The sequence below is a fragment of the Zerene cesonia genome, chromosome 20, assembly GCF_012273895.1.
Source record: "Zerene cesonia ecotype Mississippi chromosome 20, Zerene_cesonia_1.1, whole genome shotgun sequence".
NCBI classification, from domain to species: Eukaryota; Metazoa; Arthropoda; class Insecta; order Lepidoptera; family Pieridae; genus Zerene; species Zerene cesonia.
Genome location: NC_052121.1, coordinates 2,494,203 through 2,519,482, shown reverse-complemented (window position 1 = coordinate 2,519,482; position 25,280 = coordinate 2,494,203). Strand labels below are relative to the sequence as shown.

Genomic DNA, 25,280 nt, shown 5'->3' with positions numbered 1-25,280 from the left:
TGCCACGAAGAAGAAAAAAAGTAGCCTATGTAATAACATAATATAATAAGGAATACCTTAATACAACAGTCAAGACAAGACAAGTCCCCACAAAATCAGTTAAGCCGTTCCAAACACACATATAATAAAGATATGTTACATGTACCATGTGACAAATCCAACTAGACTTATATATAGATGTTTTTTATTTCATCTATGAGAATAGTAGACATAAATATTTATTTCTAGTTTCTACCAGATCTATTCAAAAGTGCCATCACCAGGTCTAAGAAAAAGCTGGAAGTTCTCAGGGTGTGGCGTATAATGTAGGTCACAAGTATAGCATTAAAGTGGTATATTCATCACGTGTTCACTAATACATCTTTGTACGAGAAGTGGGTCGCAGATGACGCGGGCGTGGTTAGGCGCCGCCTACATTGCGGCACGCCTACGTTCTAATTGACGAATTTAATTTCTAATAATTTTGTTTTATTGGTAGTGCGATTTTCAGTTCCTGTCAGATTAACGTATTGTATGCGGGGAGACAATAGTAATATTAATAGCATAGATAATTGTCTAAGAAGATAAGTAGTTAATAAAGCACATTTGAATTAGTAAGAGCATTGTGAATTGTGCCAGCTCGCACCGGGGAAAGTACTACACACCAAATATCACACATGTAAATACTGTGTTTCATGCGATGATTGTGGGTATCAAAGGACTGTGTCCTTTTCCTTAACTTTCCAAGTTTGTTTTATTGTACCTATTTTCAATCCTTTCCTTTATGGTAGGAGTACGTAAGGTAACCTTACCTATTAAAGACGCGAAATACATTTTTAGAGGCACGACAGAGAAATGTTCATGGGTGGTGTAGTCGCTTATTTATTTATATTTTATCCGTCATAGATAAATCAAAATTAATAGCAGCGGGTTGAGAACTTTGAAGATATGTACTTAAGTAGGTGGGTAAATATTATACCTAATTAATAGATAAGTTTATTTTATACGATTATGTAAGAAACGTGTTTTCGACAGATACTTTTCATATTAATCTTAGCGATGAATAAATGTTACTACATGTTTTGAAGGCTTCAGATATAAACGTTTTTATGTATCTTATTTATAATTTCTTAAATTCTATCCTATTCTATCCTACTAATATTATAAATGCGAAAGTTTGTGAGGATGGATGTATGTGTATGTGCATGTTTGTTACTGTTTCACGTAAATATTATTGAATCGATTGCTATGAAATTCGGTACGTAGATAGATGGACAACTGGAATAGCATATAGGCAACTTTCTTTGGCAACTTTATACTATATAGGCAACTTTATCCCGATATTCCTACGGAATACAGACTTACATGGGTGAAACCGCGTGGCGCAGCTAGTCTCTAATAACGCTATTAAAACCTTATATAAAAAGATAAGTCCCTTCTTGCGTAAACGAACTTTTTTTGCCTCTCATTACATTACTGCACCACGTCAGGTTTTTGCAGGCAAATTGATGGCAATTATTCCACAGTCTGCAACGGCCTTTACTAAAACTATGTCTGTGTGAAGAAACAGCGGATAATCGAAAGGCGTGTCAAGCGCGAAAAGCTCGCGTGGCTCCGCCTACACGAGAGCGATGCTGGATTCTGCCACAACTCGGTCGGCTGCGGCGCGGCGTGGTCATGGCGCGAACTGTGCGCCCGCCGAACCGCACGTAAGTATTTTTTTATTAAAATATTATAAAATGTCATAGTTTTGTTGTGTAAGCTCAAATAGTATTAAAAATTTTTATAGATATAGATTTAAAAAGCTTCCCTCAGGTGAAAGCTTAATTTGCTTTGAATATTTCTTTCAACATGGCGTATTTCATTTTTGTCTTGGGCTAATTGAATTTGTCAAAGAGCTTTGAATTATTTCATTTGATATAAGTTTAAGTTTAATTTTTAGTTTTATAGCATAAATTTCTCATAAGTTTAAGTTGCTAAGAACCTTAATACTTACCTAACTATAAAAAAATTATATCTATATAGGTAATTTGAGCTAAGCTCTACCACATCGTTCCATACATCAATTATTTATTTTAAATATATAAAAATACTATTGTAGCTTCGAAACATTTTTGTCACTTGATTATTACTACAAAACGTCGTCGTAAATTTGCATGGAAGTTTAATTAAGACTAAAGACATTGTGGAATTTATTTTAGTCTTTTTATCGCTTTCATTACTTGAGAAATTAGGTATATTTCTCAGACATGCTCAAAATCATTTCTTTAAAGTAAATTCAGTTGTCAGTATAAAAATATTTTATAGGCACATTTTCAAATATTTTTACTGCATAAAGCTTCAAAAGTTAGTACAAAAGTAGATTAGGTTGAGTCCCATAAAGTTTCCTAAATCAATAATTTAACTATCAAATAAACTAATTATCACATCCCTAACGACTGCTTTTTCTTGCCACACAACATTTATAACGTTGTTCATTTATGTAAAGGCATATAGTAATTGAAAATATGAAGCTCATCCAATTACCTTTCATTAGCTTTAATACGATTCCCATAAACGTGGAGCTTTAGTCGATTATATTTTATTGATTGAAACCCTTTATATTAAAATTCGCCATTGCACTTAATGAACGTTTGGCAGGATATATATAGTAAGAATACTCTCTCAAACAGATGATGAATCATACTAAAGCACATTACGAATGTCGGAGTTTTCATAATGAAGCTTTGATGAAGTCAGAATTACCCTTTGTAATCCTTTTGGATCAAACTATATAATTTTGTAGCCGTAAAAAACATTATTGGTTATAAAACATCTTGAAAAAAAAAATCAAAGTAGCTTTTTAGAAGGAGCCTAATATTGATCCTGCGTATTCTACTAGGGTACCTAGAGTACACCTAATCATGAACGATTTCCCTCTTAAGAAATAGTTCGATTTAAAATGTAAACGAGAGTTTAGTCACAAATATTCAGTTTAACAAAGAGTATATTATGAAGATATTAAAGGGAGAAAATAGGATGGCAATTTTTATTACGAATGACGTTTAAAATTAGTATGTATGGATAGTAATCCATACATCCATTTCACATGTTCAAATTATAAGTTAAACAAAAACTTTCATATTTTAAAAACAATACATTAGTTATTTTTAGATATTTTATGATAGAAATACATACTTTACGTTTAGGATAATAATAATAGTAAGTAGGTAATAAATATTTACCATATCGTAATTGTTGTTATGATTAATTGTATTATATTAATGGCTCTATTCTAAATATAATTTTGTACATTGTAAATGCAATATTAGAATATCGCCATGAAACAAATAATATGCAAGGAAAAACCGATGCAATATAAACGAAATCCAATTTATGGACACACTAGAACAGTTGATGAGAAGGGTTTTTCGGAAACCATCGCATCGGGTTGCCAATGACACGTCCTCATCGCCTCTGCGCTTTAAACCGCTAGCTAGGGTTGCGCCCTGAATATTTCTATTTAGGTATATAGTGACTAAATATGTAAATGGATTTCTTGTATCTTCTAGTGATGTAATCTTTTATCTTGATCTGGTGTTTAGCATAACCATACTCAGTTTTATACCTTAGAAGTTACCACATATTAAATACGAATTTCGAAAAAAATCGAGGCATCTTCCCCTTTCAAGCAATGATGTCAAATGCTCAACCGGAAAGTATTTTCTTATAATGAACCCAAAATAGAAGCATTAACTTGAACGTTTTATTGTCAGTGAAATAAATAAAAGTGGGCTAAGTCGTCCCTAATTTTTACCTACATCCTGTCATTTTGGACCGTTGAATCTCTCGGTGAATTTTTTTTTTTTGCATTTATCCTTAACCGTTTTTATACGTATTAATTTTTTTACGATTATATTAAGCAAATTTTTAATAGTTGACAATTAGTTCACAATAATTTGAAATTACTAAAATAAATTTGAAAATTCTATTGATTCTTATCAAACGCTGAAAACTCATTTTTGTAACAAAATATATATTTAGTCGCTTTCATTTTTTAAATAGTTATAATAAAATTCTGTAACTAATATTATAAATATGAGAGCTTGTTTGTTTGGATGTTTGTCCGTCAATCACGCTGAAACTACTTAACGGATTTTGTTGAAATTTGGAAATAGAGACAGGGTATGAGTCACTTGGGTGATAGAATACTTTCATCCCTATAAATGCTCGCTTGGGATAAAACAGCAATCTTGATATATATGCGGAGACGGGACGAGCATCTAGTACAATATAAAACCTTTTTTTGGAATGAATTAATTATTCATTATTATTATTATTTTTTAATTAATTAATTTAGAAAACAAGAAAAGATTTTTTTTTGTGAACTGCTGTAAAACGGTTAAAATTTGACAAGTAGTCCGCGAGAGTATAAAACGATTTCGGTTTCTCATCTACCTTTTAAAGTTAGGATAATAATATACTTAATATATCTATTTAAGTAAAGTGACAGAGGATAACTAAAACACTGATCGTAATACATTTCATACCTTCAATGAACAAAATTCTCAGGCCTAGCAGTATTTATCTGGGTAAATTATGGTCAGAAACATGACAGGAAAAAATGATTTTACAGACAATAATTAGATTAACAAACGCTTCGTGAAAGTTTTATTTTCAATAAAGCGGCAACCCTATCCGTTTGGTCAGCCCAATATAGAGAGTCCTCCGTCATGCTGGTACATTTGTCACTCCACTCCAACACGGCTAATGAAGTGGATGACGATTATTTCGGGAATATTCAAGGGGCATGATTAAAGGTCAAGCATCAATTACGATTTGTTTTTAAATATAGAACTCAAACATAGAATGTGTTATAGTTATTATGTAACAGTATGTTTAGGTTTTAATTTTATTTTATTTAAGGCAATGGTACTGGTAGGTACCAAAATTGTAGAAAGTAAATAGGAGATTTTAACAGCTTTTAATATGTACGAGCTAGAAGAATAAGTTAATACAAAAACGACTGATAGGACTTTTAATTATTTTAGTTTATTGGTTTTCGCTAAATCACTGGAAAATCATGTCTTCACGAGCGGTGCCAGGACAATGGGAAAATTTATCGTTTTCTTATAAAATAAAGTTTAAATTAAATTTAGATTTTCTTTCATAAAATACAATAACTAGGAGGATAATTACACAGTCAAAAGAGACAAATAGAAGGAGAAAGATGTGTCAAAGAATGTGTCTCTTTAACACATTCACATTACAGTCTTGCCCTGGCGAGGCATCCTGTCCTGTCTTGGCAGAATATTCTGATATAGACCTAATCTAACCTTAATTTACCCTATCTAATCTACTGTTACATCCTTAATCAGACCAATTACATTCGATTCCTTCCTCAGATCGTGGCGGCGTGCGAGCGGCCAGTAGGATGTCACTGAAGACGCCGACGCCGGGCGGCGGCGAGCGGGAGACATGGGGCAAGAAAGTGGACTTCCTGCTCTCCGTCATTGGGTTCGCCGTCGACCTCGCCAACGTGTGGCGCTTTCCCTACCTCTGCTACAAGAATGGGGGAGGTAAGTGAATTTTATTGTACTGTCCTTTTTGCAGATCTTCACAGTTGAGTGTTAACGAGAGCAGTTGGAAAGGACGAAGATTTATTGTCCGTTCAGTGAGAATTTATGTAAAAATACATGTTTCTTGACATATATTATATAATCGAATAGATTAAAGTAAACAATTTTGATCAACAGACAAAAGTCTTACTGTATCATGTATTCAGATTTTAGAAACAGAATAATTACACAAAAACAAACCAAAACTCTTTAATAAATAATAGTTGAATGAGTTTACCATTTTGTTTTTAAGTGCTCATTTTTTATTGTCTAATATATTTGTCGTAGGGATATCTGTTCTTCAAAGCCGACATTCCGAAAAAACATACGTTACCTATACAGCTGTTATATTTATTAAAATTTCTCATTCAAAAAATAACTTTCACCTTATTTACAACCATTTAAACTTATTCTCCATGAAAAAGCTGTAAATGATATCTTATCACATTTCGGACACGCTCCTATATTCCATAGGTAAATAATTGCAAGAAAAGTATAAAACGTTCCACTAAATTAAGTCATCGAAGAGAATATTCACTTATCCTTTCCTGAGATTACGTTAAATCTACGCGAAAGGTAAAATCCGGTGCCTAAGATATAAGTGCCGGGAGGACAAGCGAGTAAAACGACCTCAATGTTAAGTGACTCTTGTCACCTCCCGCGCCGCTAATTGTCGGCTCATTGTAAGCTTGAGTTCACTTTGCTATCTGCAGTCAATTAATAGCTGAGATGCACTCTTCTAATTGACAGCTACATGCATGTCTTTATTGTAACTGTGATAGTGGCGCATTTATAATTTCCCATTTATCATTTTATGTCAGATGATTTCGGGAATTTCTTGATTTCTTTAATGTTATGATGTATAATAATTATTTATTGGTTTTTGTGTAACCCAATTACAGTTTAATATGAATTTACTTTCATCGATATTAGAATAAAAAAGAAATTCTTAATTTTCTGGACTCCACCAGAAAGGTTACCTAATAAAAATATATTATCATGACGATTTTTAAATCTCTTTAGTTAAATCTATTTACATCATTTACGCAATAACAATTAGCTTATTCTATATCTGCGTTAATATCTCCTGTGCACAATTCCTTGCATTTCTCTCACAGAGCTGATTGCATACAGGACGTGTATATGGTACTTGAGTAGTAATCGCCAACCTCCAGCTTCTAGTTTCTCAGTTCTCGACTACATTTAGAGAGTACTTATAACCTTACTAATTGAACACGAAATATCTATGCGTATTGGAGTAGGAATTTTCATCCTACGGTTTTGAATAATTTGCATCTGTATTAGAGAGTGTGTTATTACATCTTGCTGTCAATTGGCAAAATAGTACCCCCTAAGTATATTGTATTTTCTACCTTTACATGATTCATATTATTTTTATACATTTTATAAGCATTTCATGTTTATTAAATTATAAATTAAATAGAGTAGGTACTAAAATCTAATAAATAATATGACATATTTTCAGTCGCTTACCAAAACCTTAAGTATAACAAGCAGTACCTATTATTTTACATATAAATACTCTCCACAAAGCTCCTCGTATCGCTCGGCGTGCAGCCACTTCCTAGAAAACAAAGTTTCCAATACTAATTACGTCCCTTTCCTTCACTTTGTCAGCAGCCCTTTGCCGTCCAAGAGCATTTAATTGACAATCAAAGCGCGCCCTTTGCGCGACGCTATGAGAAACTTAGTTAGAGCTTCACGACGTGCAGGAAAATTAGTAACGCAATAATAGGAGGGTAATAAGGTAATAGCGTGAGGAGGTCATCCAGTGCTGATCGGTCTCCGTGATCTAATTACAGGGCAATTCTCTACGCTGATATTATCCTGCGTCTGATGTCCTGTGCCAAGGATCGCACCGGAAATTTATTTAACGCGGCCTTTGCGCTTATGACATCGCCTTTGGCAGCGTCTAATTCAATTTTGTGCGGCACTGGACTGTAAAACTAGTTTTGATATTGCAATATATTTTTATAAATACAGAACGGTGAAAATAAAAGGAAGCGTGTAAATTTGAATAAATTCTAAAAGAATATAATGATAAAATATGAAAATATCATCATGAAGAAAAGAAGAGAAAAGTAAATATTTCTTTTGAATGTGGTATCAATCAGTGTGTTAGGGTGATGGTCAGTGAATACAGGGGTTAATTGAGTCGCTACTTCATCATAGCGCGAACGAGTCACATCCATCAGTCACGCGTCGGTTAAATGCTGTTACAGGGTATGAGGAAATGACATGTTTGATAAAGCCACCCACACTAATTACTATTTCCTCGTAATGCAATGATGGGCCTTGGTCTATTGAATTATCGTGAAATACCTCATGCAAACTTTTTATAGACATAGAAAAAAACTTACGTACAAAATAATCATGTTTAGTCAAAATAATTTAAAACAGAATAGATGTAATTAAAAAATAAAACCAGGTGTTTTGTTATGAGTACCAGTTAACGGTTAGGATTATATTTTACTAGCTTTTGCCCGTGACTTCGCACGCGTTAAATTCGAAGTAGTTTAATAGATGTTATTATACAATAACCTTCCTCTTGAATCACTCTACCTTCTAAGATCTATTAAAAAAACCCATCAAAATCCAATGCGTAGTTTTAAATATTTAGGGCCATAGGGACAAAGAAAGCGACTGTTTTTTACTATGAAGTGATTAAAAAGTTATCGGTTTAAAAAGTTTTCTTACAGTTGTAAAATAGTCGAATTCAACAACAACAACAACCAACATTTTATTGCCAAAATAGCAAACAAGAATTAAATCAATCGACACAAATAAACTCATTTCCAGTTGAAATCGAAACAATGCTGATAAGTATCGAAAGGCCCTTGCGGATGATTTAATACTGTACCGATGGAAATCTCATAATACCCAATCATCCCACTACGCTGCCGTCGCCCTGAGGGATTGTCGAATACTGAGATTGTATTACCTACGTCCAGATTCTGCCGTTTAAAATATTAAACTAGCTGTGAGAGTGTATTTATATTTAACAGTAACCTTAAATAAAAAATGTAAGCTGAGTTAAAAGATGTAGCACAAATAATAAACTTGGGGATACGTAGGTAAAACCTTAATTAAATCCGTAATGGAATTTTTACTTTGACTTCATGATTGAGTAGTAGTACATTAATTTTCACTTTAAATATATGGGTTGAAACTTTTTTTAATATATAATAGTTATTTTTATGTTATCTTTTTTAGTTAGATAACTATTATTGTATATTGTTATAATTGATTATAGGTTGATAAGTGGCAAGTTAAAATTATTTAGCTTTTTAAAAAGCTTATAGCCCCTCTAAGCTCAATCGCTCAAGCTGAAAATTTAAAACATATTTTTTTTTTACGTACTGCCACAGATAACATAAATAACATAATACTATACATGGTTCACTGCATTGTATCGGTATGCGCCGATTATATATTGTCTTTTAAGCAAGGAAAATATATCTTCACATAAATAAAGTGCGATGGACCATTTAAAGTACTTTGGACTTATAGTTGGTGGACTTTATCCTCTTATATTCGCGACCTGTTGCATCCGGCAATAAAGTAAATCCTTGCGGGACTCCCCTGCCACCCTGATGCCACTTGATTTATAAGAGCTGCTTATGGGAAGAAGCGGTGATTTCACATTAAAGCGAGATTGCAATATTATCTCTTAAACAATTTCATAAATAACTATTAAGGAGAAACGTGCTTTTGGTTACTGAGGAGCTTGACTTGTAGGAATAGTGCAATGCGGTACCTATATACACATAGGAACCGCATTGTACACTTAGGGACACCTAAGAGTGTAAAAAACAAACTTGTTGTAGATAAAAAATTATGAAAATAACCCATAATTGCCAACAGGGGGCTACTGTAAATCAGTCCTGCGCATTACGCGTAGCATATGCAGTAGTTACCCTTTTGAGCACCACCAATCAGCTATAAGACCACCTTCTTATTATTAGTTTGTAATGATTGTTGCTTGTGTTAAATAAACATTCTTACTTTCTTTCTTTCTTCTAATGGGCGTTTTCGATCGCTGAATGCTTTGCTATGCTTTATATCTTCTTATGTCAACGATCACACCTCATGATTTTGAATCATCAAATACTTTTGTAAGAGCGTCATTTATTTTTCGGGGAATGACATTAATCGAAGTTCTATGCGAATGCGTACATAACGCTGCCTGTCATTCGGAGTTTTTCTGGAAATACTACAGCAAAGAATAAAGTTAAGGCCGGCGTATGGAAATGTAAAGTCGTATTGTAAATTGGTGCTGATTGCACCATAATCGTGAAGAGAATTAACGGAAGTGTCTCATTTCACAATTGTAATACAGAAATTGCCGCTTTATGTGTTTACCTATTGAATCTTTACTCATACTTATTTATAGCAGATAAGTACTTATACATTTTTAATATTCTCGAACGACTTTTAATAATTTCTATGCTCAACATTAATTAGTGCGTCTTGGTAGAACCCGTGCCCAGATATCTTCAAAGCTTTATTTTAATATATTATAGAATTTATTTCTTATTTAATGATTATTTGATAAACACATTAAAATATTATTACCTGATAAAATAAAGAGGAAATATTTGTGTTTTTGTACATAGCTCTATATAACTCAGAGGTTTTCTTCTGTAGAAAAAGTGGGATGTTCAGTAGGTAAAGAATTCAACTTACTAACCAAATTAGAACATTTATATGCTGACGCTGGTAAATTTTTCTTGTTCATGACGCCGAGGGTGAAAATCCATGAAATTTGTAAAAATTAAACCCTTCGTTAGGCTAAAGCCTTAGAACTAGAAAATAAACCGGTCAGAAACAACTATATCCATATTGTATTGAGCAAAGGATATGTCTATTATTTAACTTATACAAGTATAGCTACTATTGTACACGTCTCAAGTTTCATAAAAGCTTGTTCAAAGTAAATGCGACTCTTAAAAGGCCAATTACCGCAATTTGCGTCGCCCTCCCTCCGATATGAAATTATTGTCTCGAGAATTGCGACCTATGATCTGAGATTGCTTCGGAATCTTCGAGAAAAGTTGAACAAAAAATTTATTCGCACTAAGAGGATTATTGATAAGATTGTAACGAAAAGCTTCGCTTCTAATTTCAATTGCGTTCCTTTCGTACTTATCTTTCATTAATAAGTGTATAAAGGTAAGAACAATTATATATGTACCTATACGATCTTTCTGAGATGAATAGAATTTGTCGTTACAGTGAAAATTATAATTAATAGTTGAGATACAACAGAGGGCTTACCGAGAGATATATAATCATTCATAATTTTCCTTTTTATTATCAATCTATTATTTTTCGCATTGCTTAGAGAAAAAAATTTACCTTACTGTTTCCCTATTGTAAAAGAAAGTTCTTAAAAGACGTTATAACAATCTTCTCATTATTATTTCATATTCATGTCTTCCCGTCGGGAACTGTAAATGCCGAAAAAGGTATGTCGGTATTAGTTTATGATTTTTAAGGCGATTAAATTATTATAGGGGCCTTCTTGGTGCCATATTGCATCATGTTGGTGGTGGGAGGGATACCTTTGTTCTACATGGAGTTGGCTCTCGGACAGTTTCACCGCAAGGGAGCTATTACTTGCTGGGGAAGGCTTGTTCCATTATTTAAGGGTAAGCAAATAACACTTACACAAGTATTGTGAGCTTTTATAAACACTTTTCTACTGATTAATTGAGAATGACATATACATATATGTAATATGATATTTTTTTCATCTATTATTTAAAAAAAAAAATTTTTTTTTTAGTTTAATTTCATGGTTGTAGATAGTAAATAATATGAGTATTGATAGTAGTATTGACAAATAATAATAAAAGAAACTTTTATGACACACAAACTTACTTTTGGAAAAATTTTGTCATGTTTTGTTTCATGTATTTTTCCATCGTAACACTACCTAGAGACGATTTAAAATAAAATAGATTTCAAGTGTAATTCCGTAGCACTTACTTACGGTCCATAATTGACACCATTTCTGGGTCCCCCTTAAGTGCTCGCCCATACGCTTTTCAAAGGCTTTGCAGATTTGTGAGGCCGGCTTATGTTCAGTGATTTCATTTTACTCGATTGTCACGTCTCTTGGCTGAGTGGCTTCATGCGGTATGATTTTTGAGGAGAAATAAAATTGGTAATGGCGCGGAATAAATTGTCTAAGGGGTTTCTTTTATTACTATAACATTTTTTAACTGAATTGTTGAACGTAGAATACGTTGCAAAGTGATTGCATTTTATTGATTTTGAAACATACTTACATTTGACTTTATGAATCTAATATTTCAATTAATTTCTCAAAATTGAAATATCAATTTCTTAAAATTGTACATCAATTTAATTCACCTACGGTTAACAATCAATGTTTTATTTTTATAACAATATCTGCAATTAACTATAGGTATAGGTTATGCAGTGGTCCTGATTGCCTTTTATGTTGACTTTTACTACAACGTGATCATAGCATGGGCTTTGCGTTTCTTCTTCGCCTCATTTACGACTATGCTCCCGTGGACAAACTGCAATAACGAATGGAACACTCCATCTTGTCAACCGGTAAGTTATTCAAGTTATTTAATTCAATTCAGTCTTTAAACTATTTACATGCATTCTTAAGACATGAGTAGTCTATGATTTTGTGAAATGAATGTGGAGTGAGGGTTGGTTACGATTTACGATCGAATGCATGGGACTTATAAATATGACATTTATCATTAATGCACGTTTTGTACGTGTCCATGTATAAACAAGTTAATATTTTTTTAGTTCGAAGCCAATTGGGAGATTATGCACGCAAATAGGACTCGTCAGAATTCTTCCAATCCACCTCCAGCCACACCATTTACTTCGGCGGCGTCGGAATATTTCAAGTAAATTTATCTGTACATTTGTCAGTCACAATAATATAGGTTATATACAAAAGAAATACGACAATTTAATGCAATTTTTTTTATTCAGTCGGGCAATTTTGGAACTACAAGGGAGCGAAGGACTTCATGATCTGGGTGCAATTAAATGGGATATGGCATTATGCCTTCTAGCAGTTTATATCATCTGTTATTTTTCCTTGTGGAAAGGCATAAGTACATCTGGCAAAGTATGTGTTTTAAATATTTCGAATTCTTATCTTTACTTTAGGATATCACTACTAAATACAAGTATTAATTTTCAGGTGGTTTGGTTCACTGCATTATTCCCATACGCTGTGTTGCTTATACTTTTGGTACGAGGAATTACGCTTCCTGGCTCAGCTACAGGGATCGCATACTATCTTAGCCCGAATTTTGAGGCTATAACGCAACCACAGGTAATCTATTGGGATTTTTAAAGTTGGAATGAAATATCATGTAACTTTTAGAACCACGTTTGAAGTTTCTGTAACTTTCAGGTTTGGGTTGATGCGGCTACTCAAGTATTCTTCTCGTTGGGTCCTGGTTTTGGAGTTCTTTTAGCTTATGCATCTTATAACAAATATCATAATAACGTTTACAAGTAATAATACTTATTTTATTTACATTTTTTTGGTACTGGTTTTCTTTAATTTTTTAATCATATTCATTCGTTTCAGGGACGCAATATTGACCAGTGTTATTAATTCCTGCACGTCTTTCATCGCTGGTTTTGTAATCTTCAGTGTGCTGGGTTATATGGCCTATGCTTCGGGTAAAGATATTCAGGATGTGGCTACGGAGGGACCTGGATTAGTATTCGTTGTGTATCCAGCTGCTATTGCAACTATGCCGGGCTCTACGTTTTGGGCATTGATATTCTTTATGATGTTGCTTACCTTGGGATTGGATAGCTCTGTAAGTTATGTCAAATTGCTATTTATGCAAAATTGTATTTTGCACCTATTCACTAAGTTTCAATAATACCTTGGCTTAATACAAAATAGCAGAAAATTATAATTAATTCGAATTCCCCATTTTAATTTTCAAAGTCATGCTTAGTATAGTATTGTTATCTCTCTCTGGTCACGCGTTACCTAAATACAAAGTAACAATATGTTCACATATACAAATTTTATTTTGCGATGCTTTTAGTTTGGCGGCTCGGAAGCTATAATAACAGCTTTAAGCGATGAGTACCCTCCTATCGGGCGGCACCGAGAAATTTTTGTGGCGTGTCTTTTCACACTGTACTTTATCGTTGGATTGGCGTCGTGCACAAAGGGAGGTTTCTATTTCTTCCAACTTTTGGACCGTTATGCTGCTGGATACTCCATGTTAGTGGCCGTTTTCTTCGAGGCAATCGCTGTATCTTGGATTTATGGTAATTGTTTGTTTTTATTACATTCTTTTGTATATATCTGAAATAGTCACGTTGTTTCAGCATTATACTTTTAAATGCTTGTTGACGCAATTGAAGAAACAAACTTTTTTCGCGTATTATACTACTACCTATTTTAGTACTATATCAAATTATTTTCATTACAGGGACGGAAAGGTTTTGTGAGGACATTCGCGACATGATAGGTTTCAAGCCAGGGTTATACTGGAGAATCTGCTGGCGTTTCGCGGCTCCGGCCTTCCTCCTCTTCATCACTGCTTACGGTCTGCTGGACTATGAACCCTTGCAATACGAAGGCTATGTGTATCCCTGGTGGGCGAATGCTTTGGGATGGGCTATCGCTGGATCGAGCGTCATTTGTATACCAACTGTTGCGATCTATAAAATTCTCACCACGAAAGGAACATTTTTTGAGGTGCGTTAAAAAGCTTATTAGTTTCTATTAGGCAGAATGTAAAAGGTTATAAGAATTATCCGAATATGAAGTATATTCGGTTTGGATTACTTTTTATCCAAACTGCGTTTAAACATAGTTTTTTTCTAGATAAGGAATCTTTGTATCTACCTTTACATATATCATACATTTCTATACATAATATATATCAAATTATACCTACGTACGACAATAGTTCGTGGTGAATTTGTTATTATCGTTCACACAGCTTTCCTTTAGTAGATATGTATGATAATTGAAATATGGCCTTCCTTATTTATAAATTGTCATCAACAGCGTCTCCACATTCTAACCACACCATACGCAGACACCGAGAACAGCACCATTCACAACGGGGTCGTGGTATCCGAGAGTGGTGGAGTGCGGCTCACGTCAGCCGTCACAACGCCCACCACACCGCCCGCCACCACCCCGACAACTCAACCCGCGCTCGTGTGAGCCCAACTATCCTTCGACGTCTACTATGTTTAGTTAATTTTAACCCTTTTCGAAAATGGCGGCAGGTTATAAAATAATTTAATTAAATAATGTAGTTAAATTATACATTAAATAAAAATAATTAAATACCAAATGTAGAAAATTAGGTATTGCTTACATCAAAGTATGTAAATGTCATTTACAGATTTGCATGTAAGTAAAAATAATTAATTTAACCACTCATACCTACATACCTTTGAAAAAAAAATTAATAAATATTGACATAGATATAACTTAATCAAATATTTGCGCTAAGTTTGTTTAAAAGCTTTTCTTATTTGTCTTAATTATACTGAAAGAAATTAATTTTCTTTAGATATCGAGTATCCCAACATGTAAAGTAGACTAATTGCTTACCTAATTAATCGACGCAAATCAAATAGTTGACACAATAGCTGCTATTATAATAATTACTTATCATAGATTCAAATTCAGTAATATTGTGTATTTATGTAATAACTAATAATATTCAGGAAACCGTCGATGTTTTAGATGTAGATATTAGTAATATTATGAGCATAAGGTTGATGCTGGAACAATTAGAAATAGTTAAAAATGCTTCTACTAACGATATGCCTATCCAAGAATGGGTTTATTTTATTAATACTGCCTTTTATGGTTCACTGGCAAATAAGATTTAAAATATATTAATCTTTGAGTTTTGGCGCCAAATTATTGGCACATAGCTTAAGTACAGATAACCTACAAAAATATTTTCACATATGAATACAATATAATATTTATTATAGGTATGCTGCGGAGGCCATTAAAGTATCGCTTCATATTGTGCTTATTTCGTAATTATTAATATTTTATAGATAATTAAGAAGGTAATACCTTATATTGTAGGTAATGATTATTAGACTCTATATTTAATTCACTTTTTTTTAATTATGTTATCATTATGTAGAATAGTCTATGGTGTTATATTGTTCTCTTTCGAAACTCGAAATGAAATGCTGTGTAGATAATAGTACACGTAGGTAATAATTATAAATGATCTATATTTTAAATTGGTGTTGTGCATAGTTCATATACCCACTTATAAATCTATATTAAAACTAGTCATAACTAATCTACTATCACTTGCATTAATTATTAATTACCTACATAATTTTAATCAATCGTCTAAAAACTCTATATTAATCAAACTTGTTTGTAGTACGTATGTTTAAATATATATTTTAATGTACTTGTTGATGTGTAGGAAAATAGATGGTTATTCTGCTCTTTCTTCAATTTATCTCTTGATGTTGTGAAAAAGTATTTTATAGGTGCTCCATTTTTAGTGCACTATTCGTAATTTTTTTTCTTATTCTTTACGACTATTCATCACTCCGACTTGGGCAATGCGGATTGATGAATTGTTTTGACGTAAATTGATTGATTTTTACAATAAATTTAAGGTGTGTTTTGAATAGAAAGGACACGTTCCACACATTACGTTTTATATGTGGTGTGTAGATGAAGCTTTATATTTAAAAGCAATAGAGAAGAATATTATAGAATAAGAGTTTTATCTTTCGAAATTCATGTAAAATCATACAAGAATTAACAAACTAGGTAATTATTCTCTCTTTCAAATGTTTACAAGTAGTTATCATATATCATAGATTATCATATCTCATCGTGTTATACTCAGTAGAATTTCATATTTATGGTAGTCTTATTCTTGATCTCTTGATACCTAGATTTAAATAATATTTAACAAAATCAATCGTCATACCAGCCATTATGACAATTGAGTGTAGAATAAACGTATTTATATGATAAACTCAAATGTTGTTTTATTTTGTAACCTTATTAAATGTTATTACTTAGTATTATGAATGCACGAATTATTCATCATCATTTTCCTCTCCCGATTTCATTGCACGAGTCAGATATGACAACTTTTTATTTGGAGTTTATTAATTATGACATTTACGCTACTACTTAACTGTTATCCAGAAGCTTCACGTATCTACCTAAAAAAAAAGATTAACCATCTTAATACTCGTATAATTAATAGATGAAAGACAATGATGAAGTTTTATTTTTCAGAATAACCTGACCTGGTGACCTTATCAATTTTAAAATAATCTTAGCAAAATCAATTTTGTTTAATTATGTAATCGCCTTAGTTACTTTCCTCGAAAAAAAATACCCTTTTCTCTAAACAAAAAAGTTACATTCAAAAGAAACTTATTACGCACTATAAGTTATCTATCTTAAAAGATAATACATTAATGTAGACTCTTTCCTCATACTTAAAATAATCATAAGAAGGTTTAGAATTAGATGTTCTGATGTTTTTTTATCTTTCCTCAAATCGTTTTATCTCGATAAATGTCTTCTCTGTACTATACTTTCTTTTAATAACTTTTATAATTCACATTCAGTCTATTAATAGCTAAAGAACATATCGAGCCAAGCAATTTGTTATATATGACGTCTTTGGGGCCTTAATTTACTTTATTCGAATATTAATAGCGTTGGTTACGTATTAAATGCAGTGGTTTAGTTAGATTTTGTAAAAAAAAATGTTTAAATTTATTGTAATATTTAACACTTGTTGGTGCCCATGACTTCGTTTTTGTGAACGTAAACAAACTGGACGCTTCCTTACAAAATAAAATGAGGTGAAGATGTGCCTATCAGTAAACTGAACAATGTTTGCTAAGACCTCATTCCCATAGATTATACATTGTGTGACTCTTGGAGTTCCAGATCTTAAAATATATGCTCTCAGTAGGAAACGCTCATTACGTGTAACAATTTTGGCATTTGCACAATTTCTTTATCTCTTAATATTTAGGTGGCCTGCTGCGGTTCTGCATATAGTGTGACAGTCAAAATAAATTATAGCCTATATGTTGTCCAGACCTAATGCCTATACAACAAGAGATAAGCATGTACAAACACACAGACAAAGAGATGCATTTTTAAAAATATCTTTAAAGTACAAATACATTCTTTTTACTCTTTTACTGTATGTATAGATCTTTTAATTTGAACGTGTCCAATATATTATGGCTAATGGCAACAACAAACCAACAAAGCCAAACCGAATGTGACAGTTGACAGTAGTGATTTTGACATTGCACTTGTTCTTTACGAACAAGAATCAGTAAATTTCCTATAATAAATAGTTTCATTGATTAGAATTAACATCATGGACAACAAAACTGAGGATCTTAATCCACCCGAGAAAACTATATTTACCACTATAGCTCAAGGAGACGTTACCGAATTCAAGAATATACTCGCTCAACACAAGGGCAGCGTTGATTTCTTAGACGAAAATGGTATGACCGCACTTCAGCACGCCGCTTATAAGGGTTGTAAGGATATGGTGCAATTACTTCTCGATAGGGTAAGACATGGCATGAATAATTGAATGGTTTATTCGACCTTTCTATCGATTGGTAATAAAATTAACTTTCGATTATCATATTCCAGGGCGCGGATGTTAATTGTGGAAATCATGAATATAACTATACGGCATTACATTTTGGCGCTTTGTCTGGGAATTCTGAAGTCTGCAAGTTACTCTTAGATGCGGGCGCCAAACCGCAAGCGACCAACTCCGTGGGACGAACTGCCGCCCAAATGGCTGCGTTTGTAGGAAACCATCATACTGTTGCAACTATAAACAACTATATACCTCGTAGTGAGATTGCTTACTATTCAGTGCCTCAAGGACTTCAAACAGAGGCTTATTTGCCTCCTATTCTAGTTGATACGCTACATAGATTTGTTCTTGGTGTAAATATCCACCCAGTCAGGTTAGCTTTAAACTTACAACATGCCCCAGGACTATTAGACAATGCTGATAAAGTTAGTAAAGTTTTAGAGATGTTGTGTAAACGAGAAATGACTAGAGGTAGTGAGACAAATGAAGTTATGGCTTTTAAATATCACTACCTTGCCTATATTATTAAGGAAATCCATAATATTAAGGATAAACAGAAGCCTAATGCGGAGAATGAGAAGAAGCATGATGTTGTGGAGATATTTTCTAAAAAGCTATTGAAGCCTGGCAAGGATGGTTATTCCTTAGATCTGATGGATGCCTTCTTAAAGGATTGTGTTCGAGAGTTTCCATATAGAGAATGCACCACATTCCATCAAATGGTGACTGCATTGACCAGTAAAGACCCTCCTCCAGCATTTTCAGTTATAAATTGCACTATCAACGGCCAAAGAGGGTTCATCGACACAATCCCCTATTGCAGCACCTGTGGTGAGGAGAAACCAGCCAAGAAGTGTTCAAAATGCAAAACAGTGCAATACTGTGATAGAGAATGTCAGCGTCTACATTGGTTTGTTCATAAAAAGGGGTGTAACAGAGAGTCTAATGTTGCCGCACCTACAAGTAATTCCAAAGCGAATATTGACCCCTCTGAATTAACTGCGGAACTTCAGAACCTTGTTGCTGGATAGAATTATAATTTACATGTACCAATTTAAATAAATCTAAATGTATACCACACCTATGTACACGATTTATAACAGACGTACCATCCATACACTAGGTAAATTGTTTGAATGATAAACAGTTTTTGAAACAATGTTTTATATTGCAAGTTATGTAATCACCTGTTTTTTATTGTTTGTGATTAAAGCAATGGATGATTTATATTAACCTTTATAATTTATATCATCATGACCAATTTAAATTGGATAAAATGTTATGATATATTCGCGGTATTTTTAAATTGTTAGCAATATGATCAGTCAATGAATGATAGAAACGTAATGTTATATGTAAATATAGATGTTGTATAGCACATAATTTTATTTTGCAACGAAAATTAATGCAAGTCTTCTAGATTAATATGTCAAAATTAAATTGCTTCTTAAAGTAACCTTTGGAAATCTAATGATGTCTAAATTTTCACTCTATCTTTTTGATAAATTGAATTGTACAAAGGAAAAAGCCAGATATTGAAATCCTTGGTATGTTTTGGAAATGTGTATCTGTTGGAAAATCGTATAACATATGTATTATTTGATTAAATGTTTCTTTGAATTCATAATAAATTATTAGTTTTCAAATTGCAGTACTAAACATTTTTTTACATTAAATAAATACATTGTTGTATTTAGTGTGCTATGGTTCTATTATTAGGCATAAAAATGTGTTTATTCTTTACAATATAATTAGTATCATTGACGTCATTGGTTAAAAATCTTTACAAGGATTTGACTAAAACAATCTACCTCCATTTTTGCAGTTAGTGTTGTGTTCTTGATTTTTTATGTAAAGTAACGTGAATGTGTCTTCTGTTCAAATAAATTGGTATAATTGCAATGCGTTTTATTTTTTTAATGTCTATTATATCCACTAGCTAGGTAAAATCTTGATATCTATCTAATACCTATTTTAAAAAATAGCCTTGGACTGGCTTATGGATCATGGAAATGCTGAGTGTTAGAGTAATGGATGCAGGTAATGCGTAGGATTTTCAAATCCTTTATATTATCAAAGATTTCTTTCGAATTCATTATTCGACTCATCCATTCATTCATTCGACTCCATTTAGAAATTTTAAGAATGATTGCTAGATAAGAAGTACATAATATAAGAACATTTTAAATTCTGCACGCAGCTGGCTAACAAATGCACTGATTATTTACATGTATGAAATAAGCCTGCAGATGGCTTATCAATTATTCAAAAAACATGCCATTTCTACGTTGGTAGTACCTATAAAAAGTTATGGAAAAATTTCATTAGCGATATTTGTTAAGCGCCATCTATTAAACGATACGAATACTATTACTACACTTAAAACTTTCGCAGTTATCACACAGGTGGAGCCACATTTGGAAAAAATTCTAATAATACAAACAATTAGAAAAATCGCCCATTTCTTCATTAACATGAAAATAGAAAGCATTTTATGAACTGTGTACACACGGATCTATAACAAACATAATATGACAGTTCTACTAGGACACTACTTTTTTTATACGTTATTGGTGTCAAAGGAGATGATGAGTTGCCTGATGGTAAGCGATCTGCACCTCCTATAAACAGCCGAGGCCATGTGCTTGTGCAATGGGTATCTAACTTTAATGGATAAGGGATAAGGAAAGGATTGATGGAAGGAATAAAGAAATGGAGTAGAGAATGGCATACAGTAGCATGCTACTATTTCACGCCAATCACAAACAGCGAAAAATATATTAATATAATTATTATAAGCGTTACTATACGCCCGTTCATCTATTTAAGGTTAGTGCTAACTTTGCCAAGTAAGCAGATAAACAGTTAGTTATGTAGAAACTTAGTTGGTACATCTATCTATTATCTTCTACCATTAGACTAGTCTGGCACCAACTTCAAATAAATGAGCGGGTAGCGTTTTAAGTAATTATATAAATTTATTTTTCGCTTTTTAGTAGTTACCTTTTACTGCTTGCGTTTTTGTCCGAGGTTTACACATAGTTATTTATAAAACTTATAAATCTCATTTATTATTGCGTAAAAGAAAGTCCTCATAGCAATGTAGGTACTATAGTGTGGCAAGTACTCATTCATATTGCTAATCTAAGTTAATTATATTATTTTACTAGCGTTCCTCCCTGGCTTCGCCCGTGGTACATATATAGCCACATATATATCAATAAGTGGGCTAGGTGGTAGTGGTGGAAAGAATTTTTCAAATCAGACCAGTAGTTCCTAAGATTAGTGCATTCAAACAAACAAATAAGCCTTCAGCTTTATAATATTAGTAAAGATTAAAAATATTTACCACAATAAACAGTTTTATACTTATTTGCGGAACGGCTGGAATAACAAATTATTTTGTTAGTGTTTGTACCTATATGATTTATTTTTATTAAAATTGCGTGAACTGTGACCAAGGAAACAGGGATTCATTTTTATGTACATAATATATTAATATTATATACTTATATTACATATTATCTATGATACTATATTAGAGTTTATATGATCAAAAAACATTTACTTTTGTCAAATTAGAATATACAATCTGAAAAATGAAAATGTTGCCTTTTTCCTATTGGTTAGGGGACGGGGCCAATAAATATATTATTTACATTAACAGCTGGTACTGTTAATATGTATTCCCGTGTTTAAAAAGGATTTTAAATCAATTGTTTATTTGAAAGACTGTTATACTTTTCTTATGTAATTTACTGTCGAGTAATTTACATTAAATTCTCATAATTTTACATTTGAGTCTGATGGTTTTTTATATTTGTATGCTTCTGAACTGATTTTGATGTTATGCCTAAATATGAACATAAATAAACGATTTTTTTTATAAAAAAATATAGTGATTTTATTTTCCAAAAAATAAGCGAAGAAACTGTTAGAAGGGAACGAAAGCTCTCTTTATTTGGGTAGGTATATAATTAATTAATGAGGCTTGTATTCGGCCTACAAAAGGTCTGCAGGGCAGGTTTTTTAATGAAAAATAAAACGATGGTATAATATAGAATAACATATACTGTATTTACTGTTTACCTAACTACACATATTTATTTATTACTATTTACAGTATTTACAAACAAGACCTTATTTTACGTAGTATACATGCTTAGTAACATAATAGGTAGGTTCTTTAGACTTCCGACAGTTTAATTATGCAGTAGATATAATATATAACTATAAATACTTACTCTAATTTCTTAACTATTTACATACTTAAAGGCACAGCTATCACAAAGCAAAAATTTATTAAATTACGAGGTAGTTGAAACTTGAACAGTGATATTAATATAATCAATGACAATATAATATAGGAAGTAACCTATTTATCTATAAGTTATGATTTCATAATGTTACCATTAATATCCAAATAGGAAACTATAAAATAGGTGTTTAAAAAAATCTCTTGTTACAAAAATATTAGATACCATATAATAAATTTATATCTAAAAATTGCTAGTTGTTCCCGCTTTATTTCTAAATGTTCTTCAACCTTCACCAAGAAGTGCGCTTATAGTGAAGCTTTTAACTCTACGACAAGGCGCCGGGGCGGCTGGTGGGGACGGTATCCTTGGTACGGGGGCGGGAAGGGCTGGACTCCAAGACGCCATAAAGGGATTCGCGGAAGCATTGGGCCAAATGCCCATAGGCATAGGCATATGTAATGGATGCATGTAGGGCAACTCGGGAGGGTAGAACGCTGGTGGGCTGGTGCTATCTGGAGTAGTTTGTCGGATAAGGGGTGCTGGTGATTCAATCAATGGAGGAGACCTCGGCGATGAAGAACGCAAGCTTCCTTCCTCAGAGCAAGAAGATGCGGCATCAGAACACGCGCGCTTTGGCTCCGGCGACTCGGTTGGTGTGTCTGAATTACTGGGATCACTGTCCACGTTTTTTCTTTTACATTTCGATTGGCCGCAAGCACGGAAACCTTTTGCGAATGGATTGTTGTCAATTTTCAATTTCGTGATCCGGTCGTTCTGTGGACAATGAAAAACAAAATTATTACATAATTGCGACAAAATACAAAGGCGTATAGTGTTCATTAAGATTTTATTAATGTTATTGAGTCATTATTTCAAAATCAAAAAAAGAAAATCTCTTTTTCGAGCACGATTCAGTCATTATTTTGATTGCATGTTACGGTGAATTTATTTTTCTCATTGATTAACTAGTTGTATTCGTAGATAATTTACAAGTATGTGCGAGCAATATTTGGATAATTTTGTCTATCGAGTCAAGACATTGGAAATGTTTATGAAAAAACCTGTTTTATAGCGTAAATCAGTATTGCCAGTAAATGGCATCTTTCTAGGTTGGATAGCGATATAACTATCTGATATTTTATTATGCAACATAACATTTCCCGTTTGTCATAATTGTATGAAATTTCCAAGCCGATAAGCGGATTAAGGTTGTCAGCATCGAAAAACGGGAGGATTCATTTTATCTCATCGGGATGGCAATTTAAACATCCGTTTCCGTATACACGTCGTTAATAGCTTGTAAAGGATAATTGTTGCACATGTGTGGTTTGGCGACAGGCCAATTAGCATGGCATGTTGCATGTCGCCGATGTCGCCTGCCCGTCGCGGGCTGCGGGCCGATGCTCTAGCGACGCGGCGCCGGGACGCAGGCGTAGTCGTGCCGTGACGAAATCCGATATGCTAACTTTTGTACATATGTCACGTTATTTTAATAACATGGAAGAGTTTTTTACTACTGTATAGTGATTGACAATCGGTATGATGACTTTGAGGTAGGTACAAAGTATTACAAGTGTGAATACGATCAAAGTCTACGTTACGTTTAAGATTCAATTCTGCCCCCAAATGCAGCGGGGACAAAGGCTCAATTTATCAAGTGTACTGAACACTTTCACGTACTCCGAACGACACCACCTCACAAACGTATTTGGTAATTAGTGTGTACTTTAGATAACCGTACAACTTGTATGCACGTTGTAAATTTGGCACTTAGGGTTATCTAGCGGAATCTTGACCGCAAACAGTCCCGTCGCGTAGAGTCACTTGTAAATGATTGTTTGCATGAGTCGATAAGGCGGCGCCGGCGGGTGCCGTTTGCTCATCGCACTACCAGATAACCGCGCAGCTAGCCGATAGCGAGGAGTGCTAAAAGCCTGTTATTAGCTCACTAGAGTGCACTTCTCGAGTCGGTCGGCTAGCTGAAGTATCAGCAGCCAGGCGCCGCCCCCGCTCCGCCCTGTCGCCCGTGACGTCACGCGACACCCAGTCGCTCGCTTTTTGCGTGAATATTTCATATTTGCGACTGTCGCCAGTTTTTTCGGAAATGTATAATTAGGGTCTGTGTAAATTTAGTTTAGTTATCGGGTGCAAATGGCTGAATTATCGATGATTTACAAACATTCGATGTCTCGACATTTACAAGTTGATATTTACAAGTTGCTCGAATGAGTACGTTATTGCGGCTGCGCCGTCTGCCACCTAGTTACGCTGGCTAACAGTCGGCCGGGGATCACAAAGGGCATTTTGTAATTCGTCGGTAATTCTCAACAATACATTTGGCGGCGTGTGTTCGTTTATGCGAGGATAATGCGCAACGATACGTCGCCGGCCATTGTCCACGACGCAGTCCCGTTAGTTGGACAATTCTGGGATTATCCTACAAAGCTGCCGGTCGCTGTAATTGTAATTATAAATGGACGCGAGGAGCTCTTCGCGCCTCGTTGCAGTCAACATTAAATATGCCGCTGGTGTAAAGAAGCCGACTCGACCTAATTACCGAACGATGGATTATGCAAGAGATCGACACGCTGTGCTGAGCATCAAAGACGCAGACGTGTGGTAAGAAAACAAACAGCAGGAGGGCTTCTTGGGGAGGACATAGTTATTGTACACAAGAAACTTTATAAGATTACACAAAACGACCGATTTAGGTATTTGATGAGGGAATTGTAGTTAAGTAATCTCATCCAGGTGAAAAATGTATTTATAAGTTCATA

The 25,280-nt window shown here is 33.6% G+C and overlaps 3 protein-coding genes across 3 annotated transcripts in view; 2 read left to right on the top strand and 1 right to left on the bottom strand.

Annotated features, from left to right (window-relative positions):
- Positions 1-1,590: 1,590 nt before the first annotated feature.
- On the top strand, positions 1,591-16,614 carry LOC119835249 (sodium-dependent dopamine transporter). Its single transcript, XM_038359966.1, has 12 exons — positions 1,591-1,688; positions 5,364-5,537; positions 11,114-11,248; positions 12,031-12,185; positions 12,396-12,499; positions 12,588-12,726; positions 12,802-12,936; positions 13,018-13,121; positions 13,198-13,435; positions 13,673-13,901; positions 14,066-14,334; positions 14,650-16,614. The coding sequence occupies exons 2-12, from the start codon at positions 5,393-5,395 to the stop codon at positions 14,809-14,811; spliced, it is 1,815 nt and encodes a 604-aa protein (XP_038215894.1). The 5' UTR covers positions 1,591-1,688; positions 5,364-5,392; the 3' UTR covers positions 14,812-16,614.
- A 1,294-nt stretch (positions 16,615-17,908) lies between these two features.
- Positions 17,909-20,146, top strand: LOC119835104 (ankyrin repeat and MYND domain-containing protein 2). The gene is made up of 2 exons (XM_038359736.1): positions 17,909-18,205; positions 18,292-20,146. Exons 1-2 carry the CDS (start codon positions 18,005-18,007, stop codon positions 19,273-19,275), a joined length of 1,185 nt encoding a protein of 394 aa, XP_038215664.1. The 5' UTR covers positions 17,909-18,004; the 3' UTR covers positions 19,276-20,146.
- Positions 20,147-22,310: 2,164 nt separating this feature from the next.
- LOC119834941 (T-box transcription factor TBX6) overlaps positions 22,311-25,280 on the bottom strand; it is a 31,380-nt gene continuing 28,410 nt past the window's right edge. Inside the window, exon 5 of the mRNA XM_038359496.1 lies at positions 22,311-23,277. Within this exon, the coding sequence (XP_038215424.1) occupies positions 22,786-23,277 (492 nt within the window). The 3' untranslated portion in view covers positions 22,311-22,785. The remainder of the gene's footprint in view (positions 23,278-25,280) is intronic.

What these genes read in the sequence shown, in the direction of transcription:
- LOC119835249 (XM_038359966.1), top strand. Translation starts at nt 5,393, where the DNA reads ATGTCACTGAAGACGCCGACGCCGGGCGGCGGCGAGCGGGAGACATGG. An exon ending in GCTTGTTCCATTATTTAAGG is followed by an intron (nt 11,249 to 12,030) that starts GTAAGCAAATAA and finishes AATTAACTATAG; the next exon opens with GTATAGGTTATGCAGTGGTC. An exon ending in CGCTGTATCTTGGATTTATG is followed by an intron (nt 13,902 to 14,065) that starts GTAATTGTTTGT and finishes TTTTCATTACAG; the next exon opens with GGACGGAAAGGTTTTGTGAG.
- LOC119835104 (XM_038359736.1), top strand. Translation starts at nt 18,005, where the DNA reads ATGGACAACAAAACTGAGGATCTTAATCCACCCGAGAAAACTATATTT. An exon ending in TGCAATTACTTCTCGATAGG is followed by an intron (nt 18,206 to 18,291) that starts GTAAGACATGGC and finishes ATCATATTCCAG; the next exon opens with GGCGCGGATGTTAATTGTGG.